Here is a 23,706-nt window from a genome sequence, read left to right on the forward strand (position 1 = left end):
TTTGTCAGTATTCCTCAGACAAATCTTGACAGAATATACCGTATAAGCACATCTGCTGAAGTTTAGTTATTAAAGTGTATGAAATCGATTCAGTCTTTTTAAATGCAAAATGTGCAGTGTGGATAAGCAGAGTGTCTCTCTGAAATCAAAAGATGAACTAACATTACTAAGCTATGCAGTAATGATAAAAGTACAATCATTTATACATAAAATAAACATTTTACTTGATGTGAGAAATGTTCTGCATTTCATAACATGCTGGGATTTTAAGAGACCTGCATTTCATGCATCACATTTAAATAACTTTCCTGTTTCCAGCACAAATGAAAAGAAAACTTATTATTCATGGGTAAAATATTAATAGTGTGATACAGTACTATAAGTCTACATTGAGAGTATTAACAAAATATCTTAAAAATATTGTATAAATAGTAGTGGGTAAAATGGACAATATCAGAAGAAAATAGCCAAGAAAAAACAGGACTCACTGGTGGTACATCCGCAGCACATCGTAAAGGTAATCCTTTTCAGCTTCATTGTCAATAAGCAATTCCACCTACAAAGTAAAGCAACCACACAATGATAACACTGTTTTAACATGCTGATAATATACATATTCAGAACTGACTTGATGAACGTCTTTAGAGAGCATACAAAAGGATTTCAACAAAAATGAAAAACGGATCCCACATACAGCATTGCAGAAAGTCATGCGTTTATATAGTCCCTTACCTGGTAACGGCTGAACTGCTGGACAAATATTTTCAAAAACCTTTTCGGCCATTCATTAATGTAGCACATTCCTCCCATCCAGAATCAGTGTAGCTGCTTGTGTAAAGTGATCACTGGCTCAAGAGCAGTGCTACAGTTATCCAGAGGGTATTGTTGTCTACAATAAGTTCCTGGGGCAGATCGCTTTCTCTGCTCAGCCTGCAGCCTTCATCTGGCTCAGTACTAGTAGCCACTTCTATGCTTGGTAATGGGAGGTTCAGCTGGAGCAGTGTCACTTTACAACACATTCAACTACAGCCTCCTTTCCACAGGCCCTGCGGTACAGTATATAAAGAGGCCTTTTCTCCCGACTCTATTAGTAACCCAAAAAGGTCTGATTTCTGTCGCATTTGGAAATAAACTTTCCTTCAGATTAAGTTTGTTTTGATCAAAGAAACTGCTTTAATATGAATTTTAAGAATATCTAATATTATTCATTGAAATTATTAGGCGCTTTGTAGGTGATGCAATTCATGCACCGCTGAAAAGAAGCTTCTGCCTGGGACAGCAGATCCAGACAAGGAAAGAAAAATGTTGTCACCAAAGGGCTAAACTTTAAGAAGGCCAGATTGTGAAAGTCCAGAGTAGTCAGGACACTGGGGTTAATTAAAAAGCTCACTCATATAAACACTATCATGCAATCTGACCAAGTAAGCAGGGCCTTGGTTTAACGTCTCGTCTAAAAGATGAAACCACCTCCAACATTATCCCAGGTCATGAGGCACTGGTTTAGGCCAATCACAGGCTCTAGACCGTGGACAACCCTGCCACTCCAAACCACCCGGGCCTCTAACGGGAGAGTTCTCCATGCCATCAGTGATCAGCGTGACTCCACTCTGCTCCTGCCGGGATCTGATCACAACTGCTAGTGACCCAGAACCACACAGCCAGAGGAGACTTCTGCTCCTGTGGAGCTGTGGAATACAGTGGACTTCAAGACCAGGTCCTCTTCTGTCACAGAGTCTCACCCTGTCTAGCTTTCAGAAGGGGATGATGTCACTTCTGTCACTGGCTCAGTGCATGAGCCCTGTTACACCAGCACAGACTGACAGCACTGTGACTGGAGTTGGTACTCTGGTATCTGTGATGGTGGTGTCCTGACAACTACCCCTTTCTCTTTGTAACTTTACAAATTACAGACAGATGCAACTTTGTCCGCTTTGGGACAGCTCATCAAGAAGAAACACTAATAGAGACCCTATTGTCAACATCAGCTACTGCCCTACCTGCCTTTCTTTAAGCTGCCTCATGCAAGCAGAAATAATATTCCTTCCATGATATTTAAAAACCTTTGCAACACATTTTCAAGGTGCATGTTCAGTCAGTGTTAGAGCCGCTTCCTTTCTGAGAATACAGTCTTGCAGCATTGCAAAGTACAAAAGTGGATTGCAAATATTCCTCACTGAATCATCTGCAGCACACAATGCACTGTGTCTAAATTAAGATTTCAACCTGAGTTGTATTAAAATGGAGCCTTTACTATGTTATTAAAGATGATGTGTGCAAAATGGCAGCTATACCGCTGAGTAGGTAGAAACATTCATACGTCTCGTAACTCATTATTGCACAATTCATACCACCCCAAAGACTTTGATACTTGAAAGCCATAAAACTTGCCATACCGATAGTGAAATACCAGCAAACTATGACGTAAAAAATGGACATTAAATAAACAGAAGCTAAAAATAAAAATTGAAAATAGCACTTAAGTACATATTCCAATTTGTGTTAAATAAGAGCACCAGAGAAGATTTAAAACGGCATATCTAAAAGTGACATTTTCTGTATATATTTAAAGTCTGTAAACACTGTTAAATGAGTGATATTGAACATAAAGGCACAACATGTGAAAACAATTTACATTTTCATGTTAGTTCATCAATGTCCTCACTATATGGGAACACGGTTGAAAGAGTTTAGCCACAGTAGTAGCAGCAAACACGTGAGATGGATCAAATGGCCTCCTCTGCTTTGTAATCTTATCAGGTGAGATGACAGAAGAAGAGCGAGTTTAAACTTCTTTGTAATCCTCTCCTTCAAGAAGGATTATTTCCCCTTTTTTGCAAATGAGCATAATGCGTAGCACAAAACAAAACAGTTTGGGAATATTTCCTCTTGAGCGCCATTTTTCAGAAAGTACAGCCTTCAGAAAAACCAGAAACGGCATTTCAAGCACAATCAGGAGTGACAAATTAGATAAAAGGTCAACAGAGCTCTGTTGTTTCAAAGCCAAGTGTCCTTTATTATGCAGCGTTCTCCCCCTTTGATGTCATTCTAATTTAATCAACAGTAAATCAGCAAAGAATGTTTCTGCCTCACTGAACATATTTGGTAGCATCTATAAATTATGTGCTGAAGAGCACAGCTTTATGGGGTCGCAATTTAGCGACTAAGGCACAGTGAGTCTTTTTTATATGGAAGAACCTACTCCTACCCATGGTACAACTTTCATATCATGTGGCGTGTCAGATATTTGATGTTTTTTGTTCGTTTTTAACGTTATAAATTATGATCCTTAGCAACATGATATGTTTTATAGACCATGTGTTGTACTGTATGTGTACAGATGCTACCAGTTAACTGCTTTCTACATCTGAGCATCTGGACTTGTGTATTATTAAGTGTTTTTGACAATAACATTTAGAAATTCACATTGTAGCATCGTTCCTAAACCCAATCAATCACAGATGTAGGCCTAGAAACTGCGAGAGTTTATCACGTTTTCTGAAGTGCAGCCTACTGTATTGATTAGTATTTGCATAGTAATCCCATTCTTGCTCCTGTTTTGAAACACAATACTGTATCAAATGAACTGTAAAATATTTAATTTATAAATTCCGTCCAAAAAAAAGCAAATTAAAAATAGTAAATACAAGTTATTTCGATACACTCCACTACACTCCATTAGCTGCGCTACACATTTTCTCAGCTAAGAGTAAGAATTACCGCAACTGTTAGAATTCATAATAATAAAAACATACAAGAAATAAAATAAATTTTCTTTTAAGTTAGTAAACGTACGTAACTGCCACGTACAACGCCCTTCCCCCATGTACATGGTTAATTGATAGGGGTCAGAGTACATACAGTACATGTCTTTTGTCATCTTGGCGTTTTTTTTTAAAAGACTGTTTTACATGTACTGCACATGTCTTGATACACACGTCTCATCCCAAGCCCGCGCGTTTCCTACCTTATGCCTGAATTCGCGAGCAACTTTTCGCTCCATGGTTGTGCGCAACACCGGGCTCCTGTCCGCACTGCCGGCTCTGCCGAGCTCGTTAGTGCTGCTCCTCTGCGGCTGTCTGTCCGGCGCTGGGAGGAGCGGAGCGCTGAAGGCGCTTCCCTGTTCTTCTCATCACAAGGCTGGAAAGACGCAGGTACAGTACAGCTACCTGCTGCGCATAGACCGCTCCGGTGTGAATACCGGCCGGTCTCCTCGTACAAATACTCTCAACAAACCGCTTCCTTCCGTTTTGTAGTTTGTGTATACTGTATCCAGCATTTGTTTTTAAAAATCACTATATCTTAGGAATAAATACTTTCTGGGAAGAATGAATACTGTTTCACGAATGCGCTCTTCACTGGATTGACATCTCTTTCCGAACTGGTACAATATAATGTACCCGAGTTCTTACTACGCCCTATTAAGATACCTCTGGTCGACAATATTTCTGAAACATAATTAATTTGTGAATAAGAATTACAAATAAACGGTGAAAATTATTTAACATGGCTTACGGTATTAATGTTAACGTAACAAGAATAAGGGGTTAACTACGATGATGATAGTTATCTATTTTATAAGCATACATTAATCTCTGAAATGAAGTCTTTTACTTTTAAACATGTATCCCTTCTGGAAATAAGTGTCCTATATATAGTATATATAGCTTTAACAAATAAACATTTTTTCAATGTGAAGGGAAACAGGTGAGTGTTAACTCAGATCTCCGCTAGGTGGCGACCTACCTACTTATTCAATACCCTATTCCCAAACAGGTTTGTGTGGAATTGTGAAGGTATCTTAAAAATTTAACATCTCACCTTTTTGATTCAGTTTTGTTTTTGTAAAGTACAATGAACAGAAAAATCTCCTTTTGTTTTTTAACGGATTCGGATTTTAACTGTGAAAGTAGACCACAAGCTTGGTCTATAATAATTTTTCAAATGCATTTTAATTATTTTGTAGTTTACGTTTACACTTCTCAGTCTTAAAACAATCGAGGCACAAAACCTTCAAATGAAAAGGACAATAAAAGTCAACTCTGGTATAACGGATAATTTAAGTCAAAACAGGAGAGGCTTAAATCAGACCGTTCTCTGGGCACGGAGTCTGAACAGCAAGTAATATTCAATTTCCTCCGAAATGCGTTTTTAATAAGCTGTTTCAAGCAGAACTTAATGACTAAAGACGGACATACGCATTTTATACATTTTAAGACAGACTTCTGACATAGGTTAACATTACGGTAGTTTGCTCATTTGCATGGCCTCTGATACCTGCCTGAATAAATTATGTTAATTAGTGCCTGTCGTCATTCTTTAAGCAGGAGTAGGGATGCTCTCAGATCTGAAACAGAAGAGAAAGTCCATCTGAAAAACAAACTTCTACATTATCATAGAAAAATGTGTCTCCTTTACAGCTAAACTACTTTTTTTAATCTGGCTTTTCTTGGAGAAATTGATTCCATCAACACCTGGTGCATATGAAGCACGGATGGATTCTAAATTAAGTTTCACCATAAAACGAAACGTGTGGTTTTTATTATTTTATTGTATTCTACTGTACCAAGGTAAGTGGGCACATCATTTTTTTAATACTGAGAAACGTATTTTGTTGTAGAATCTATTTAATTTAACAGTTAAAATTGTTGTTGCTTGTTACAGTACATGAAGGCCTTCTGAAGGCTTTAAATAAACAGTTTCAGAACTTGGATTACATATTATCAATGAAATCCATATCGTTATTAAAATCACAATTTATATTTGTTTAATTTTATAGCACTTATTTCGTGGAGTGTAGACAATGTGATCTTACCTGGCAGGGATGCTCTTGAAAAGTAAGTAGAAATATTATTATTGCAGTTATTACAGATAACAGATACTGTATAAATGTATATTACATATATAATTTCACACTACCATTTGAGGTTATGTGTTTGTATCTGATTGTAATTTTAATTGTGTAAAATAACGACGTTAGCGCTACTGCTCTTATATTCAGTTAACTACCACCTCAGACTTCACTGTGAATACCTTTCTGGGACACAATCCTGCAGTAATGAGAAAGAATAGAAACTTTGATCAAAGGAAAATTGGAATTTCAATGCTTTAATTTTCAATGTAAGAGGATGACATTTTTTTATGTGATTGCCGAAATCCATTTTACCACTTGTTCTACTACAAAGTACTAAAACGCCAGTGCGTCATCTTATTATATACGTTTCAATTTTGCTTTAAGACAAGAAACACATTGCACTTTTTTTTTGTTGAACTAGCTTCTGTTTCGCTGATATTTCGGGTGCATTTCTTTGTTTCCAGTGTAGTATGTGCTACACCGGACCAGTGAAATACAGGTTACATGTAAAGAACAAACCTTGCCTTGTTCTCTTTTTCTAACAGCAGAAGCAGCAGTATAATACTGCAGAAATGGGATACTAGTTCCCAGGGATTGCAGGTAGGAGCCCAGGACTACTGATTTGTAACATTTCCTTACAAAACCATGTCAAATACATTAACTGTGCCCATATGATATCTAAGTAACAAGGGTTGAGGGGTTTTAAAGAATTAATCTTAAACCTTTATCATAAAACATCTGCTTCATCTCAAAACTACTGTATATTGTAAAAGCATTTATTTGAACAAATATATTAATCTGGATTTGCATCCCTTTAGTTTACATCTACCTACTGTACTGTGTGGTTGAAAACAAGTATTTGCAGGATTTTTTTTGTATAACCTGCTGTGTATAATTTGTTTTAATATTTATATGATATGACTTTTTTGTTGTCATCATTGTTATCTAAAGTAGAAGCTAAAACATTTCGATTGACAAGAACCACTAAATGGACGTGGGTGTTTCAATGATAAAAAAGATGTTGGTGTTTAAATCTATGTGCTAAAGACGAAAGAAATGTGTTGAATACCAAAGAAGCAAAGTCTTACTGTTTTACAATAGCGTCAAAGACAAATTGATTTCTTAAGATCAAAAAGAGATTTTGGACATTCAGTCTCATAGATACAGTATAGATAAAATAATGAAGATTTAACCCCACTGAATTGTCTACTACAATACTGTAAATGCAGTATAATACAGAAAATCATGACATACAGTACGTACACCTTACAGTATTTTCACAGTGATCCTGTAGGCTAATGTGTACTTGCTTCTGTAATAAGAAATTAGAATAAAAAAGATTAAAGACTAATAGGAAATTTATGACAGGGAAACAATTGCAGTAAAATAGACAGTTAAGTACAATTAAAAACAGATTCCGTGTCTTTTGTATGGAGATATACATTGCTTTATTGCAATTCCAAATTGAACATTTCAAGCATTGTTTATGGTACTCTACTAGTTGAAAGCAAATCTCTTTAGCAGTTCCACCCAGGCTGGTTTCAGGTATCTAAGCTGAGAAATGGGAATTGTTGTGCAGTTCATACACTGCCCTGGTACTATGCTTAGAATCTGAATAAGGGCGCCTACATTCAGGAACCCCAAAGTGCACTTAGTCACATTGTTTGGTTTCGCTGAAAATGGACAGATGTTGGCTTTCATTCTGTATACAGTATGTTCAATTCTAAGTGTCAGTAAATAATACATGTTGATTATCTTTTTGGGTTAGATATTCAATGTTGTTTTTTTTCTCCAATGCAGAAGAATATATATCTTTGAACAAAGTCATATAAAATGGTAATAGTTTGATAAAATCAGACTAGACCAAAAATTGTAAAAGTTATAATTCCTTAAAATAGAAAATTCACATCTACATTAAATCTGTGAGGACTGATAAAAGAAAGGAAGGTAGGAAAGAGGTTCAATTTCTCATTTTTAATCAGCTGCTTTATTAATCTGTTACTTGAGAGCTCAGGTTGGTTTTCTAGTTGGTGAAGGCATTCTACAGTTTGATTAAAGGGCAGAAGCTTTAACATAATTAATTAAATGTTACAGGTACAGTTACAAGAGCTTAGTTTTGGTTGGATAAAATGACAATTCTTCCTTTTCCCAGACATTATCCTGGCATTTACGATAATTCTGATGACCTCAATTAAAACATACATAAACATTTTTGAGTCTGAATAAAATTAGAAAGTAATTTGGTTTTGAATGTGTGAGTGGGGTTATTTTGTGGCGGGGTTGGTGGGGTGGGGATTTGGGATTTTTGAGTTTTGAATTGGAGAGGTGCCAGAAGTAAATACAAATGCTCTCTCGGTCTTTGCTTCAGGGATCACCAGTAACTGCTACCACATTATCTACTACAGCAGTACATTTAATTGAAGGGCTGAAGCCACTACGGACCAGAGCTTCAGGTGAGTCTGTGGTGATTTTCTGCTTTTGCCTGTTTACCATATGTTGAGGCCATTAGATAAGAGCTGACCAGCTGTCTGTGGGAAGGCTGTAACTACTCAAGCTTTACTTTACCCTTGGGAATCTATCAGTACCTACTCAGGGCTGAGAGGCAAGAAAGGAGGGATAATTAAGAGGGACCACATTCACTAACAGCAACTAATACTCTACATCATGGCTCCCACTCACTTCTGTGCTGATCTTCAAAGGTGAGGCCTAAAGAAGCACGCCGTGCCAAAACAGCTTTATTTAAAGATAGTTCAGGTGGGTAGCTGTGTCAGCATGCGTAGGCTGCAAAGGAACAAGTAATAGGTTTATTCCATGCTGAAAAAAAGTAGAAGGCTCCCTTGCCGAAACGTTGTGTTCTCTCTCTTCTTTTTTTCAGCATGGAATAAACCTATTACTTGTTCCTTTATTTAAAGATGCAGCTTTATTCAAAAATCCTTCAGTTCCATCTTGTGACATGCGAATTAAGATAGTGGTTATAAAGTGAAACCCATGGGATGTGTACAGTAAATTTTATGAGGTTCTATAAAACATTCAGGAGTTATTATTAAAACAGTACCATGCATGGTTAAATTCCTAATGTCTTTTCCAGAACCCTGTACATTTCCCTGTCTCAATGGAGGAGAATGTGTACATCCAGCATCATGCAATTGCAGCCAATATGAAGCAACAGGAGTACGGTGTCAAACAGGTTACACACCTTAAATCCTCATGGACGTAAACATATTCAGTGTTTCCTTTCACTGTGTCAGTCAAGTATTCTTTGTTTTTTTTAAAATAGAAGCATTTCCATCATATTAAATGAGGAAAGCCCGCATCAGGAGGAGGAGTCGCAGCAGAACAGACTTTTGGAATGAATTCTGATTTTATCCCCTTGATTTTAAGACTCTTATTCTCTTCCCTTAGTTCCAAACAAAGGGTTTGAAAGAGAATTGATCTGCCGGACGTGGGGACAATATAATTATGAGACATTTGATGGGCTTTATTATTACTTCCCTGGAAAGTGCACTTATACTCTAGTGCGAGAATGTGACGATGCAGTGCAGCCAAGCTTTATGATACAGGTAACAGCATCTTCATTTATTATACTTTTAAACCAAAGCTGTTCTGTCAAGAGCTGTCTTTAAAAAAAAGTTCTGATCTGCTCACACACTGAGTATGCAGACTTGTTGGCAAGATCTTTTAACTCCGCTGTTCAAAAACAGCACTCATTTTAATAATAATACTAAATATTTTTAATAATATCATTCATAGATTTGAGTACAAATCTGTGTTTTTCCATTTTATAATTCACGAAAGGCTTACTACAGTACATTTTCTAGAAAATAAAACATGCGGAATGAAAATACCGAGTCCAAAAAAATATTGCTAGCTGAGGAGGTTTTTTTAAACTACAGTATACGATAATTTATATCATTTTATTAGTTAATTTATGTAGTAAGTACAGTAGGTGCAAAAACATTTTTTAATTATCACTATTTCATACTTTATGTGTATGAAATAGTAGATTTCATCTATGAAATAGTAGATAAAATATAGTAGATTTTATCTACTATATGTCAGAAGGTGGCAATACATAAATAAAATGACAGAAAACCTGCAGGAAACTTTAAAGGTTACATTAGACCGGCCATAACCATTGTGCCAAAGTGCCTTGCAAAATCTGGTCACATCACAAATTTACCAGTTGGGGGACAAAGGTTTCTGTAACAAAATAGTACTATTTACATCAAGCTGTTCAAAAATAGAAATGCTTGTTCGTATAGTATGTTTCCCCACGTTTTCTGCAAATATGTAGTCTTAAAGCGAATCACCTGATTTGAAGATTAGTTCATAATCACTACCAAGCAACATCTGCAAACAATAATGCTAAAAAGAATCTGCTTTGATTTTAATGCAAAATCCTGCAAATGACCATATTTTAAAAACAAATGGTAGAATGATTTGTTTGTGCTTTTAAATAGAAACAGAAAATAATAATTTTAGATTATATTTTTTCTGGAAATGTATGTACAGTATGCAATTTGACCTCAACATATATGGTTGTGTGAGAAACACTTCTTACTTAATTTAGTAGCCACTAAAAGAAACAACAAGAAATAAACTAGAGAGATTTATTTAAAAATTGTCTAAACTTAATATATGCTTTTTTGGACTGTTCACCTTGCTTGTTACAGCTTATCCCAATGAGCAAGGTAGAATCTTGTATTCAGTATTGTATATACTCTTGGATTGTTTTTAAATTGCTAACAAAGTAACATGCCTTAAAGGGAAATTAAAAACAATATTATTGCAGTTTTGTTTTTCGCAAGCAAGGATGAACAAATTGCTCCACCCTGAATGAGAAAATCCCAGGAAGATTAATTTTGTATGGGAAAACTTTCTGTTACTTCCTTCCGTAGTTTAGATGGTATTTGATATCTCACCATTATGGCCTTTTTATTCTCTAGTTTAAATGTTTTATACATAAGATCTCTTTTTATCCTGGCTGTTTTCTCAGGCAACCTATCTAATGGGAATTATATTGCCTGAGCCCAAGGAAAATATTTCCTCTGCAGATTAGTGAAAGTGATCTCATTATTAGAGTCATTTATGTCAATTACAGTTTAATTCCATAATTATCTGCTTAGTCTGGTACAAATCTAAAACAAAATTTACTTTGTTCAGGGAACCATTAAAAGCACTTGGTTCTAAAGAGCAACAAAGAAGAATCGGTTGTATTAACAATTTATTGTTTTTTATGGAAATGGCAATTGAATTTGTCTGCATAAAGACACTGCTCCTATAGAGTGTTTATCATTCTGGGTCAGGCACGCTTTTTTTTCTGACATGCAGAGTCTTTAAGTTTGTTAACTGAGTTGCGAGCTTCAGTGAAAGAATTTCCTAAAAATAGCAACATATTGTGCATAACTGAAATGAAAGGATACAGTAAACCTATTCTGAAAATAACTGATACAATATTACGAAGTACATGTTCTGTGCTGAGTTTACCACATGGTCTTCAAAACTCCTGATCCCATAACATGCAGATCTTTTGTGATATGATTGATCATACAGGTCCACAATGATCCAACATGCCATTCATCTACATACCAATGTGCTCGATCGGTCAGCCTGTTTCTTCCAGGGGACGGAGAGCTCAGATTACAGAAATACAATATTACTTTCAGAGGACAAAGGTAACTTCCAAAATTCATTTGTTTCCAGCTAATGAACCATGTTTGTTTTGTAAACTCCCTCACACCATTGTATCACATTAAAGGCAACTATTCTATTTAGAAGATAAACTACTATCAAAAATAATAATTTTAAAGAGCTATTGTATATGAAATAAAAGACAATACAAATAAAAAAAGCAGCCAGAATTCACTGTACTGTATGGAAAATATGTGTCAAACTATCACACTATGTTTGGTGATTTGCATAAGGTCTGTTAACCAGCAGTGTTTTATTTTTTCAGCATTCAGCTTCCACACAGTGTGCATGATGTAGAGATAGAGCGGATATCTCAGTACATCTTGGTAACCCAACAGCATGGATTTACACTGGCCTGGGATGGCATCAAGGCATCAGTGTACCTCAAAATGAGCCCAGAATATGTGGGCAGAACATGTGGATTGTGTGGAAATTTCAATGCAGATGTGCAAGATGATCTGAAAACCAGCTTTGGTGGGTGGATTGAGATCCTGCATTGCTGACAGATAAAAATAGACCACAGAGATCTTTTCTTAGTACAGAGACGTGTAGCTGTTGAGACATATTGGACCAACTTTATCTCTTATATACTGTAGTATTTCCAACAGCAAAATGGTAAACGCTAATAGTTAAAAACTTTAGAAGGTTAAGTGCGAAATAGTCTTTTTTTTCCTTAAATATCAAGAAAAATACATTATCCTTCATTGGTGGTCTCTAGTAGTTTTGGCATGCCTTAGTGTAGTACAGATTCTATGAACATACCCAGTTATCTGACAAAGAGCAGTGAAGGAGTTTTGGCACTATGTTTCTAATTCACAGCTGAAACCTCCCTTTCCACAGGTTTGCTCACACATGATGTTGCTCTGTTCGGAAACAGCTGGATGGAGACGGAGCCCCTTCAGCAGATGTGCTCCACTGTGCCTGCAGACTATACCTCTCCGTGTTCATCACATGACCACAGAGCACAACAGGTACTGTATGAATGCAGTCAAGTCTGTCAGGTGAAGCACGAATACAGCACTCATGTCTCTAAATGATGCTGTCACCAAGTCTTCTAAAACACAGTCTTAAAGAAACAAAATATAGTTTAGCATTTTGTTTTTAAGATTGTTTTACAGTACATGACTGTCCATTGTCCACTTATTTTGATGTTAAAGGCTACGGTATTAAAATAGGATCTGATACTATGTTTTCCCTTAAATTTCAGAACATGCATGAGTGGTGTGGCTTGCTCCTCAAACCTCCGTTTAAATACTGCCATGAGTTTGTCAGCCCATTCCCTTTCATGGCCAGCTGTTTCAATGATCTGTGCATGTAAGTACTTTGTTTCTGTTTTTAACCTTGTTGTGAGTCATGAAAATGTATAACTGGCAAAAGACATGATGTGTTCAATGCCTCACAATGTCAGAAAATGAGAAATAAGTATACTGTACATACCATAATAATTTTCAGTTGTTATGTGTCTCTCTCACACACACCCACATCTGCACCCTGGCAGCAGCTCCCTGACTCAGTCCTTGCAATAGTGAGGGGGAGCAAACAGCCTGTCCGGCCTCAGACAGGCTGCCATCCTCTCAGCTAGGCAAGGCAAACTAAATATAGTATGCGTAATCGTCTCTCTCTCCCATTTGTTAGGACCTAACCAAACTACTGAAGGTGTTATTATACTGTTGTTTAAAAACTTGACTTTTTTTTAATCCTTTCCTGAGTATAGTCTATAGTACATGCTTCTCTACAGCTCCACGTAAAACCTTGGCAGGTTTCTTCACAGTTATGTAGTTTACAAAAGTACGTCTGCTGCAGTAAGAGAAGAACGGTACGGTATTTTGTTTATCGGATTACCTCAGCAGATGATAATTGATCTCCTTTCTCATTACTGTAATTTCCCTTCTTTGTTTCTCTTGTCAGTACTGGACCTAATGCTAACGATGAGGTACTGTGCCAAACGCTGGCAGAATATGCCCGGGCCTGTGCTCACTCTGACCACCCCCTGCATGACTGGAGAGCACAGATTCCACAGTGTGGTACAGTTCAAACCTTTTTACTTTAGTTACTACAGTATATCCTGAAGTGAAATGAGGTCATTGAATCCAACTCCCTCACTGGGTCAATTTCTTGAAGTACCAGGAGTTTGTCTGCTTAATGCAGAAGACCCCAAATCAATTTTCCATTCCATTTGGTATGGGATAACAACAGATATTATCAATGCTGCAATGGCCTGAAGGAAAGTTATAATAACTCTGTTGTTCTGAACTTCACAACTGATCAGAACTGCCATCAAGACTTCCATTGAACAATATGTAAAGTGAAATAATGGGCAAAGCAGAAATGTAATGCAGATACAATGAGCAACTTTCCAGGTACTTTAATAAGGCTGCATCCAGTTCAAGAACCACCAACTAAGATGTCGTTTCTCTTTGTTGCAGCAGTGGAATGTGATGACAAATTCGTATACAGAGAATGTATCACCTGCTGTCCTGTCTCCTGTAGTATTGACAAGATGTGTATTGATAGCAAACTTCAGTGTCTGGATGGATGCTACTGCCCTGAAGGTTAGAAATTACTTCACTAAGTAACACTTTCATATGAAAGCACTAAAGCATGTCTAACGTGGAAGGCTGTGTTCTCTGCATTGCTGCTGTGCTCTTACAGATCTGATCTACGACAACGGGAGCTGTGTGCAGCCGTCGGAGTGCCCATGTGACTATCATGGGATGGTTTTCTCCCCTGGACATATAGTCCAAGAAGAATGCAATAACTGGTCAGCCTCTTTCACTCTCAGCTGGGGTTGGGGCAGTATGTGTTGTAGAAATGACTGTAGCATTGTTCTATTAAGGTTATTGGGTAGGTGACAAGCTTACAAAAAAGTAATCTGGAAGCTGTAATGTCTCACAAGATATATTATTTGTGTAAATTTATGATTTACTTACAGCAACCAAGTTTATATCATCTTTGGCAAATCATAGGTGTATTTGTGGTAATCTGGTTCATACCAGATAAACCAAAAGAAATGCAGCATTTATGTTTTACAAATATTTACATGTTTGTATTATGTTAAGAATATGCATTCTTCAATCTCTGACATGAGTGTTATGTGTCATGGTTTCAGCACCTGCGTGGGTGGATACTGGAACTGCACAGACCACCGCTGTCCAGGTAAACCTTAGGAAACAATCTGTCAGTATTTCAGTGCACAGTGGTCTTCAAGTGAAACACATCTTTTTCTCCCCACTTCTTCTTGATTACATTGGCATGAGGATGCAAGTTAAAAAGAAACAGTTGTGACACTAGAATTTTAGGACATAGTGTCCCTAGATGATTGAATATTGAAAATGTTTATTTCAGCTATACTGTATTCTAAAATATTCTAATAGATATTAAATGCATTATGACTTTAATTATGAACATGTTTTACATAGATATATGTTAAAACAATAGCATATTGTAACTTATTTGCTCCCTACATTCCTTAATCTTAAATTGGAAAAGTTGGACAGTTAAAATTGCCCAGTTTGAAAGCAATGTCAGGCTTAATAATATATGTTGTTTAATGTTCCTATTTTCTATCAGGAGAGTGTTCTGTTACCGGAGATATTCACTTTCAGACCTTGGATGGACAGGTGTACACATTTCAAGCCACATGTCAGTACGTTCTGGCAAAAAGCCGCACTTCTGGAAAGTTCACGGTCACAATACAAAACGCCCCATGTGGAGTGGTAGGTGTCTCTTTATTGTGTGACAACATAGAATGGACAGAACTCTGGGGCCCAATTGATCAGACACTGCAGAATGTCTCTTAATGATAAGTGATTAGGAATGATCAGGGAGGTCTGGGCTGACCACGACCCTAACGAGGAAAAGCGGAGTGAAAATGGGTGGGTGGATTAATGATTAGTAAATAACAAATCATGTTGCAAAATTGGCTGTGTAACTTTTGAAAACTGGAATCTGAGTGTGTTTATGCGCCTAATTTCTCTTGTATACAAAGTCTTTTTTCCTCTGCACCTCCATTTATGCTTCATTCAAATGTCACACAATGGGCTCTAGAATATGGTGCATTGACAATTGCAGTACAGTATAACACAGAATTGATGACTGAGTAATAGTATACTGTATATGAAAACATTTTGTATCAGTAATTAATGCAATTACATCAAATAGCTAGCATTTAGTGATTCAGACCTATAACATGATTGACTTTTGAAGATAAAAGACTTTCTGAACTGCATTTATGTAGTGATCAAACTGGCTAGTACTGTGACAGATAAAGCATGAAAAGCTACAAAGCCTGAGATCTCTTCTACCACAAAGCCAGCAATCTCCCAGCGCCACAGAGTCGATGATACGAAAACTCATCATACAGCATGTGGATCTGGTATAAAATGTCAGACATATTCCAGACAAGGAATCAAACAGGCAATTGCCTTGGATTACCTTATCTCAGTCCTGAGTGACAGGCTGAATGTCTTTGTAGTTGCAGATGAAGAGAGTAGTGGCAGATAAAAAAGAGTTCTGTAAAACGGCTGGTGAAAGAAACAGCAACTTGTATGAGAGCACCTGCTGAATGTTGGGCAAAGCAGTAATGAAAGGAGCAATTCACCAGAGCAGAGAGTTACTGTTCAGTTAGATTTGTCCTGCTTAAGATACGTCTTGTGGAGAGGACAAGTCTCCTTTAACAATCTCTTCATATGATATGCAGTTTCAGAGGAAATTATAACTTAGAGGGATGGGCTGTAAGATACAGTACTGTTGAGAGGAACTTCAGTAATGTAAAACTCCACACTAAACATCTGATTCCACTGCACGCATACACAAATGCAGTAAAACACTTTATTACTCTAATAAGTACACTCTAATATAATATAAAATCTTAAAAGAATAAATTTAAAGGTGAAAAAAACTTAAGGGAGGCAGATCCTTACTTAGTGGGAAAAGTAAATAAAACTTACGCAGATCTATTCAATTTTGTAAGATTTGGATTATTATTGTTCCATTAAATATGAAATGTGTTTGGTCATCTGCAATGACTACCCATTTCAATGTGCTGTAGCACATGCTTTAACATCATCTAAAAAAGTTGTACTTCAATAAACTTAAAGATTTAATTAAAATTCCTTCGACTTTTTTCCCTAAAATGTTTACAGTATTTACTAACAGAATTACAGCAATGGTATGCATAATGTAGCTTTAGACCAATTTCTATCTTCACCCTTAGTTATTTTTGCTATGCTGACAGATTAACATGTTTGGGTATGGTATTATGAAAAGGTACGACATGCCTGTAAAACATTTTACAACTTAAACTTTTTATTACCTCATAAAAATGTGGGCAAATGTTTGACAGTAAGGAATGTGTGTCTGTGTATATGGACTTGAAAAGGTATCAGATATCTTAACACATTATTATTGTTTTTATTAGTTTTAGTTCTTTGTGGTCTACTGGTAATGTCTTTGTATTTACACAAAATGCTCTTTGTGTCCACAGAACCTAGATGGAGCCTGTATCCAATCAGTTAGCCTGGTTGTTGATGAAGATCCAAGGAAGGAGATTACAGTGACTCACAATGGGGAGGTGTATGTGTTCAGCCAGTACAGAATCACACTGCCATTTACAGATGGTAATGACAGCAGAAAAACATTGCATTGTTCTGACATATTCATTACCATCCAGTAACCACTTGTGTGTGACAAAAGTCAAATGTACTGTATACATTTTATGGTACTAGGAGTGGAAGACTGCATGTACCATGGTACACTTTAAACTTTAAAGTGTAGAATCTAGAAATATTGTGTCATGCAGCAAGGAACTGCAATTCTTGATTGCATTTGGATGTGTCTTTCAACCAATCATGTCTGCATGTGCTTTTCTTTCAGAAAATTGGTATCTGAAGTCTATCTCAAACCTGAGATCCCAAATCTGGGATCTCAGTCACAAACTTTATATTGTGAAATTCACAGGGAATAGGTGAGGACATATGGAATAGTCCATGAATACATTGTAATTTAAAGTATATTTCATATTAACTTCCTAGGAAGTTATTTATTACTTCATATAAACTACAGAAATAAGGGTTATAAATCTGCATGTTTACAATCCAGTGAAGCAGATCATAACACTAAATATTTTTTTTCTAGATACATTTCTCATCCAAGAGCTCTCTTCAATGTTTATACAAATTAAAACAATGGATGGCTTGCGTCTGCAGTATAATTGGAAAGAGGCCAGACTGTACCTGCAGCTGGATGAAGTTTGGAAAGAAGATACTATTGGTCTCTGTGGAACATTTAATGGAAACATTCTAGACGACTTCCTGTGAGATTTTCTCTCAGACCTGTTTCTTACCATTTTATGATACATTAACTATGTAACCTAACATTTCATTTGCCTTTTTATTGCCTGTTTCTCACAGTTCTTACACATATAGTTTTTAATACCTGTACATAATACTCTGCATTTGTCTTCATCATCTGCCAGGTGTCTAACCAGTCTAAGTGTTCTTGAATTTCCTTTGCAGCTTGTACAATGTTTAGTAATCCTCCTATATTTTAATCATCTACAAAAGTGACAAACTTATTAACCATACTAACATCCAGATAATTTATTTAGATTAGGAAGCACAATTTTAAAAAAACAATTTTTTAACAAATGAATTCTTAAAATCTAAATAAACACACTATGTTTTATTTGTATCTATTAGTGCTGTTGCTAGTTCATCCTTTACTGCTGTTTGCTCTTATAATACTCAACAGACCTGTGTTTGTAAGCACATTACAAAGTTGCTTTATTTCTCATTATATTGTCTTAATTGATTTTTTTAAAAACAATTGCACCTCTGCTTTCTTACTCTTGATTTACTTACTGCAGAACCGTATCTTACTCGTTAGTCTTATTGCAATTTCCATGTACAACTGTTACTCTCTTATATGTAAGCTTGGTGTGAATGACTACATCTGCCAGGCTTTCCCCAGCAATGCTTATAATAACCACTAACTGTTGCCTGCCTGGCTCGTCTCCTTCAGGTCTCCAGCAGGGATGATTGAAAGCACTCCTCAGCTCTTTGGTAATTCCTGGAAGCTTTCCTCTGCCTGTGTTCCAGGACATAGCATCCCCCAGCTTGACCCATGTGACATTCACCAGCAGGCAGGTGAGCCTCCGCAACCTGCACCCTGCTAGAGTTACCTCAGGCTCTTCAAGCAAATGTAGAAGCACAATTAGCATCCCTTAGGTTGGCCAAACAGTTTGTAGAGAACAAGAAGCCATCTGTTGTTCAGCGGCTCTGATGAAGTCTCCAGTGCTCGTTTGGTTAGGGTTGCGTGTACTTCAGTAATAAGGTACGTTCAACATCAGGTACATAAATAAACATTTGGCCAAGCTACCATGTCATTTTGTACATTATTAAACACCACACCAGTTAAATCATTTCCTTTGCAACGACGCACTGTATTCAGCTGAGATGTGTTTTTGGAAGTCACTCATTTACTTTATTAAATACACTTGTTTTATTTACATGTGGAGGAATGTACACTCCAGTTGAAGACTTCTATTAAAATGGACATAAATTATATAAATGTACTTAATGTAAATAAGAGTTTTGAACTGTTGACATCTAAGCCTACAGTGGTATTCTAATAACTTTGTGACGTGTGAATTTGAGACAGACTACAGTATGTTAACCTACTATACTGGTGACAATCTACTATTCTTCTCTCTTGGCATATCATGTCAGCCTCCTATGCAGTGGAGAAGTGTGAGATCCTGAACCAGGAGCTGTTTTCCCGCTGTCATGAGTACCTGAGTCCCGTGCCCTTTCACCAGCAGTGCAAGTCAGACACCTGCAAATGTGGGAAGATGTGTCTGTGTGGTGTTCTGGCTCATTACGCTCGGCAGTGCAGAAAATATGGAGTCATTATAGACTTCAGAGCCCACATCTCTGAGTGCAGTGAGTCATTTGAGTTCATGCAGTTATCTGTGATGGTATGGCTGCAAACCAAGAAATGTGATTTTTTTTTCTTTTTAAAGTGTGATTGAAAGTTGCATCTGTATTTCATAGCCTTTACATTCTTTAAATATGAAATAATTAGAAAGGTGGATTAAGGCCTTAAAATGCTTCCCTTCAAAAATACCATTTGCTGCCATTTGCATGTTGCAGTATGTCCAAAAAGTCAACCTTTTACTTTTTAATTTACTGTATATAAAAGTGGTACAATGATTAAGCAATAGAAGCTGACCATATTGGCAATATCTTAGCTTCGTATAAGTACAGTATGTTTTATTCTTCTGTAGAAAAAAAATGTTTTCTGTTCCAAACCGTAAGCAGTATTGCTAAATCCTGTAAATATATATTATGGAAATTATTGTATAATATTTGGAAACTTCAGATATTTCCTTGTCATAATTTGGAATCACCAGTGGCTAATCAGCTTGGATAACTGCTACAAACTGCTTTCTCATAAAAGAATGAGAAAGACAAAGAATGTGCATAGCTTCCTCGACATATCAGTTCTTGCGGGTGTTTATAGCAAGTGCACAGGAGAGTTTGCTTCATTTGCGGGAATGATGAAGCTCTCACTGACTTCACAAGGTGACAAGTCTGAGCCGTTGCTGTTGTGTGCAATTCACATAGCCTCAGTGACTCTTGCCCTGTAGTGCACACCTGCTTGGAGAATCCTAGAAACAGCTGACCAATTATATAGCCGACACCGAAACAGGTGTTTTCTGGGCTTTAGAGCAAAATCTGAGCACTGAACAAGCAATTCCAGTAAAAGAACAAATAAACAGCAGTTCCTTAAAAAACACCATCTGGATTGTTTAGCTGTGTCTGTTCAAGTTACATTTCGATATTAGCTTTTATCTGAAAAATATTTGACACGTCAAATGTTGTGCTATTCAGGAGGGAATACTGATAGTGATCAAGCACACCAAAGAAAAAACTATTTTTTTACAACCCATGATCTTCTTTTTATCCTTTTCTTTAAATGCAGAAATGACTCATTTTGTTTTTGTGTCCTTTGTAGCTGTTCAGTGCCCAGAGACAATGGTATATGGGCCATGTGTGTCCTCCTGCCCTCAGCGCTGCCCATCCTTGGTTACACCAGAGCATTGTGGGGAGGAGTGTGAGGAGGGCTGTGCCTGCCCACCAGGGACATATTACAGCAGCAAAGCCCTGCGGTGTGTGCAGAAGTAAGTGATGTCTGGTCTGGAAGGTTCGATAATACGAATGGCTATTTAATTTTACCACACCGCCTTTCCTCGGCTTTTTAACAGACTTGTGTTGTTGGCGCTATTTAATCTGAGTATTTGTGCTTGACTTGCTTTTCCAACTTAGCCTCCACGGCTGCACTTTTTATATTTCATACATAAATGAACTAAAACACAAATTAAGGCACACAGTAAACAGGGAATGACTTTTGAAACTCACAATACAGCAACAATAACCTTAAACATTCAGTCAGAATGACCTTTCATTCATAGGCCTCACTGTTGTAACATCAAGGGAACTGACAGTACTGTATGTGTGAGGATTATTTAGACCTTTACATGTCTACATGTTATCTATAAATATTGGGCATTCATAATGTTTACTAGTGTTTTCACTAGAGAAAGCAGAAATTTAACTGACCTCGTAGATAGTTTCTTAATGAGGAACTAGAACTCCCCGAAGACATTCTGAATTTCTCCAGTATTTCACTGCTGCTTCAGTCACATACAGTTCCCTTTGACCAAACATTTTACCTCGGTGTAGTGTTACATAACGACTGTCAACTCTCCACTTTCTTAAGAAGTAGTAACAAAAAAGGACTTGCTTAAATATGATAAAAAATGTTTCAGTGTGCTGGATTTGAAATTGAAAATACAGTAGATACTGTTGCATTCCATGTAAATATGGATGTGGAGAAATATTTATAGTTCAATATACAGTATATAGTCAACTATTTTAGGGTACTTTAAGACAGAAACTGAATTATTTATTTAGGGTGCTTTATGAAATATTGTAATGTTCTTTCATTTGTTAATTTCCTTTTTTATAGAATGAGAACACACTCAAGTGAACAAAACTATTTGTTATATTTAAAGAAAAGTGTCCTATGCATTTGAAGACTCAAACATGGGAACCTCTGAACATGTGAAATTTAAACTTTCTAAAAGAATTCTGAAACATCTGCACATTACCATTTTTTTTTCACATTCTTACATCTTGGAGGAGTTTTGTGTTCCTTTGCGCTAGAGTTTCTAGAAGGAATTTGTGATGAAACCATCCATTCATTCTCTAGGAACCCCTGAATACAGATACAGATATCCGATAACCAGTACGAAAGAATTTGTAATACAGAGACTGATGTGTTGCAGTAGGCTATACGTTACAAAGCCTTTCTACCTTCAGAGAAATGGGTTTAGCACTGGAACTTCATTTTTACACAGCCAATTTCAAATAGGCATGAAAGAGGATTTAAAATGCACTGATGACAAATGTAAAAGGGAAAACCTATGACATAGCTTAATGAAATGGAAAAAAACCAAGTGTAGTTTCCTGGCAATCATAAATCAGACCTCAGTAGCTCAAAGTCACTGACTTTCCTTAGCTTTTTTAAGTTCTCCAATGAACAAGAGAAGCCAGATATTTCAGTGTACAGTGTATGTTCCCATATGGGGCTTACTACTGTTTTTACTGCTACAGTATATGGCTTTTGCCTATTTAAAAAGATTTTCACTGCTGTCATGTGATTATTGTTGTGTTAGTGTTAAACTAAAGCTTATAATAGGTTGTGGTGAGTACTGAGATATGTTTGGGAACAGAAGTATTGATATATGGGCATTTTAGTATTTTGAACAAGAGTGACAATCTCTCAGATTGGGTCAGAAATCAAGTCCTCATCCAGTCAATTAATTCTAAATTGGCTACATTCTGTACACTGCCACTACTATACTGTAGATTCACCTACTGTAGCAAGTGCCATTATGCAATACATTATTGTAAGGTATACATTTAATAAATAAAAGTCCAATTCTCAAATATACAATTTACTGATGTATTGTTTCTAAAGACTTATAGCTTCCTGGATGCTGAATTATTTTTTACTGTTCTTTGTAGAAATGAATGCTCCTGCAGTTTCCTTGGTGTTGAATATGCGCCTGGAGATATTATAATGACTTCTTCAGGAATGCAGTGAGTTGCTTTTGATTCTACTGTATTGCACAACCTTGCAGTGTGTCAAAGTCATGTCAATGGAAGATTAGCCACTGTATACAGTATGTTTGTAATGCACTCACATATTTTCTTAACCATTCTAGGGTTTGTAAAGATGGGAGAATGATCTCCCAAAGTTCCAGTACCGGTGAGTATTCTCTGTTAAATATTTTGAAAGATCAACCTGATTAGTTTTTGCAGCCTTTACGATCGTACAGTCATAGTGTATTTGTTATTTCAATGCTCGACAGCTCACTCAAGGTAATTTTATCTAATTCGTCAGAAAAAAGTTGCCCATCTGGCCAGCTCTATGTTGGGTGTAGAGATTCTCTGGATGGCACAGCCCTGAGTGAAGGAACAGCCTGTGAGCAGACCTGTGAGAGCTACCTGCTGAACCTCACCTGCTCAGGACATGAACCCTGTGTTTCAGGCTGCGTTTGCCCTCCAGGGTAAGCAATTGAATGTCTACTTTTGATTATACTGTACAGTCACTAACAGCTCCATTTTGAAATATGATTTTGGCTGACTGTCATTAAATATTTACATTGCACAGATCTTTTTTGTAATTAGCTAAGACTTTTTGCAGTTTTACATTGGTCATTGTTGCTATCAGTAGGCAAAACAAACAGTTTTGAAAACGGGCCTAGCTGGGCTACAGGGCTGTAGGGTCCAGCACAAGTGTGAAAACCCCGAGACTTGAATTACTACAGTATGTGTTCGGATTGATGAAATAAGTATCTGTAATTGAAAGTTGCACTTATAAAAAACAGTATCAGAAAGGAGGGCTGATTTTGGTTTGCCTTTTAACTTTACTGCCCTGGCTTCCAAAGCCACTTGACTTGTTGGGCTTCGGTATATATTTCTATCCCCATGTACGTGCAGCCTCTCCTGATACACTTCAAGGGGCTACTGAGACAAAAACTATTCTCTCAGGTTCAGAAGAGCTTCTAGAGGCAGTGTAGGCATTTCTCTCCTGAG

General features: G+C 36.8%; 2 protein-coding genes across 2 annotated transcripts in view; one reads left to right on the plus strand and one right to left on the minus strand.

Moving 5' to 3' along the window:
• Positions 1–4,299, minus strand: part of ush1c (Usher syndrome 1C) — a 37,220-nt gene extending 32,921 nt beyond the window's left edge. The window contains exons 1-2 of the mRNA XM_088611124.1: positions 3,965–4,299; positions 489–556 (exon numbers count right to left, since the gene is read on the minus strand). Coding sequence (XP_088467250.1) covers positions 489–556; positions 3,965–4,000 — 104 coding nt within the window. The 5' untranslated portion in view covers positions 4,001–4,299. The remainder of the gene's footprint in view (positions 1–488; positions 557–3,964) is intronic.
• The window catches only part of otog (otogelin), a 65,808-nt gene continuing 46,100 nt past the window's right edge, over positions 3,999–23,706 (plus strand). The window contains exons 1-23 of the mRNA XM_088611850.1: positions 3,999–4,188; positions 5,777–5,834; positions 6,397–6,451; positions 8,220–8,304; positions 8,940–9,038; positions 9,254–9,411; positions 11,405–11,526; positions 11,808–12,016; positions 12,383–12,513; positions 12,750–12,856; positions 13,451–13,566; positions 13,969–14,094; positions 14,195–14,303; positions 14,652–14,698; positions 15,113–15,258; positions 17,028–17,160; positions 17,678–17,855; positions 18,563–18,687; positions 19,270–19,482; positions 20,558–20,723; positions 22,633–22,707; positions 22,833–22,876; positions 23,012–23,177. Of these exons, the coding sequence (XP_088467976.1) occupies positions 3,999–4,188; positions 5,777–5,834; positions 6,397–6,451; positions 8,220–8,304; positions 8,940–9,038; positions 9,254–9,411; positions 11,405–11,526; positions 11,808–12,016; positions 12,383–12,513; positions 12,750–12,856; positions 13,451–13,566; positions 13,969–14,094; positions 14,195–14,303; positions 14,652–14,698; positions 15,113–15,258; positions 17,028–17,160; positions 17,678–17,855; positions 18,563–18,687; positions 19,270–19,482; positions 20,558–20,723; positions 22,633–22,707; positions 22,833–22,876; positions 23,012–23,177 (2,858 nt within the window). The remainder of the gene's footprint in view (positions 4,189–5,776; positions 5,835–6,396; positions 6,452–8,219; positions 8,305–8,939; positions 9,039–9,253; positions 9,412–11,404; positions 11,527–11,807; positions 12,017–12,382; positions 12,514–12,749; positions 12,857–13,450; positions 13,567–13,968; positions 14,095–14,194; positions 14,304–14,651; positions 14,699–15,112; positions 15,259–17,027; positions 17,161–17,677; positions 17,856–18,562; positions 18,688–19,269; positions 19,483–20,557; positions 20,724–22,632; positions 22,708–22,832; positions 22,877–23,011; positions 23,178–23,706) is intronic.

Source organism: Lepisosteus platostomus, chromosome 18 (genome assembly GCF_059453375.1).
Source record: "Lepisosteus platostomus isolate fLepPlt1 chromosome 18, fLepPlt1.hap1, whole genome shotgun sequence".
NCBI lineage: Eukaryota > Metazoa > Chordata > Actinopteri > Semionotiformes > Lepisosteidae > Lepisosteus > Lepisosteus platostomus.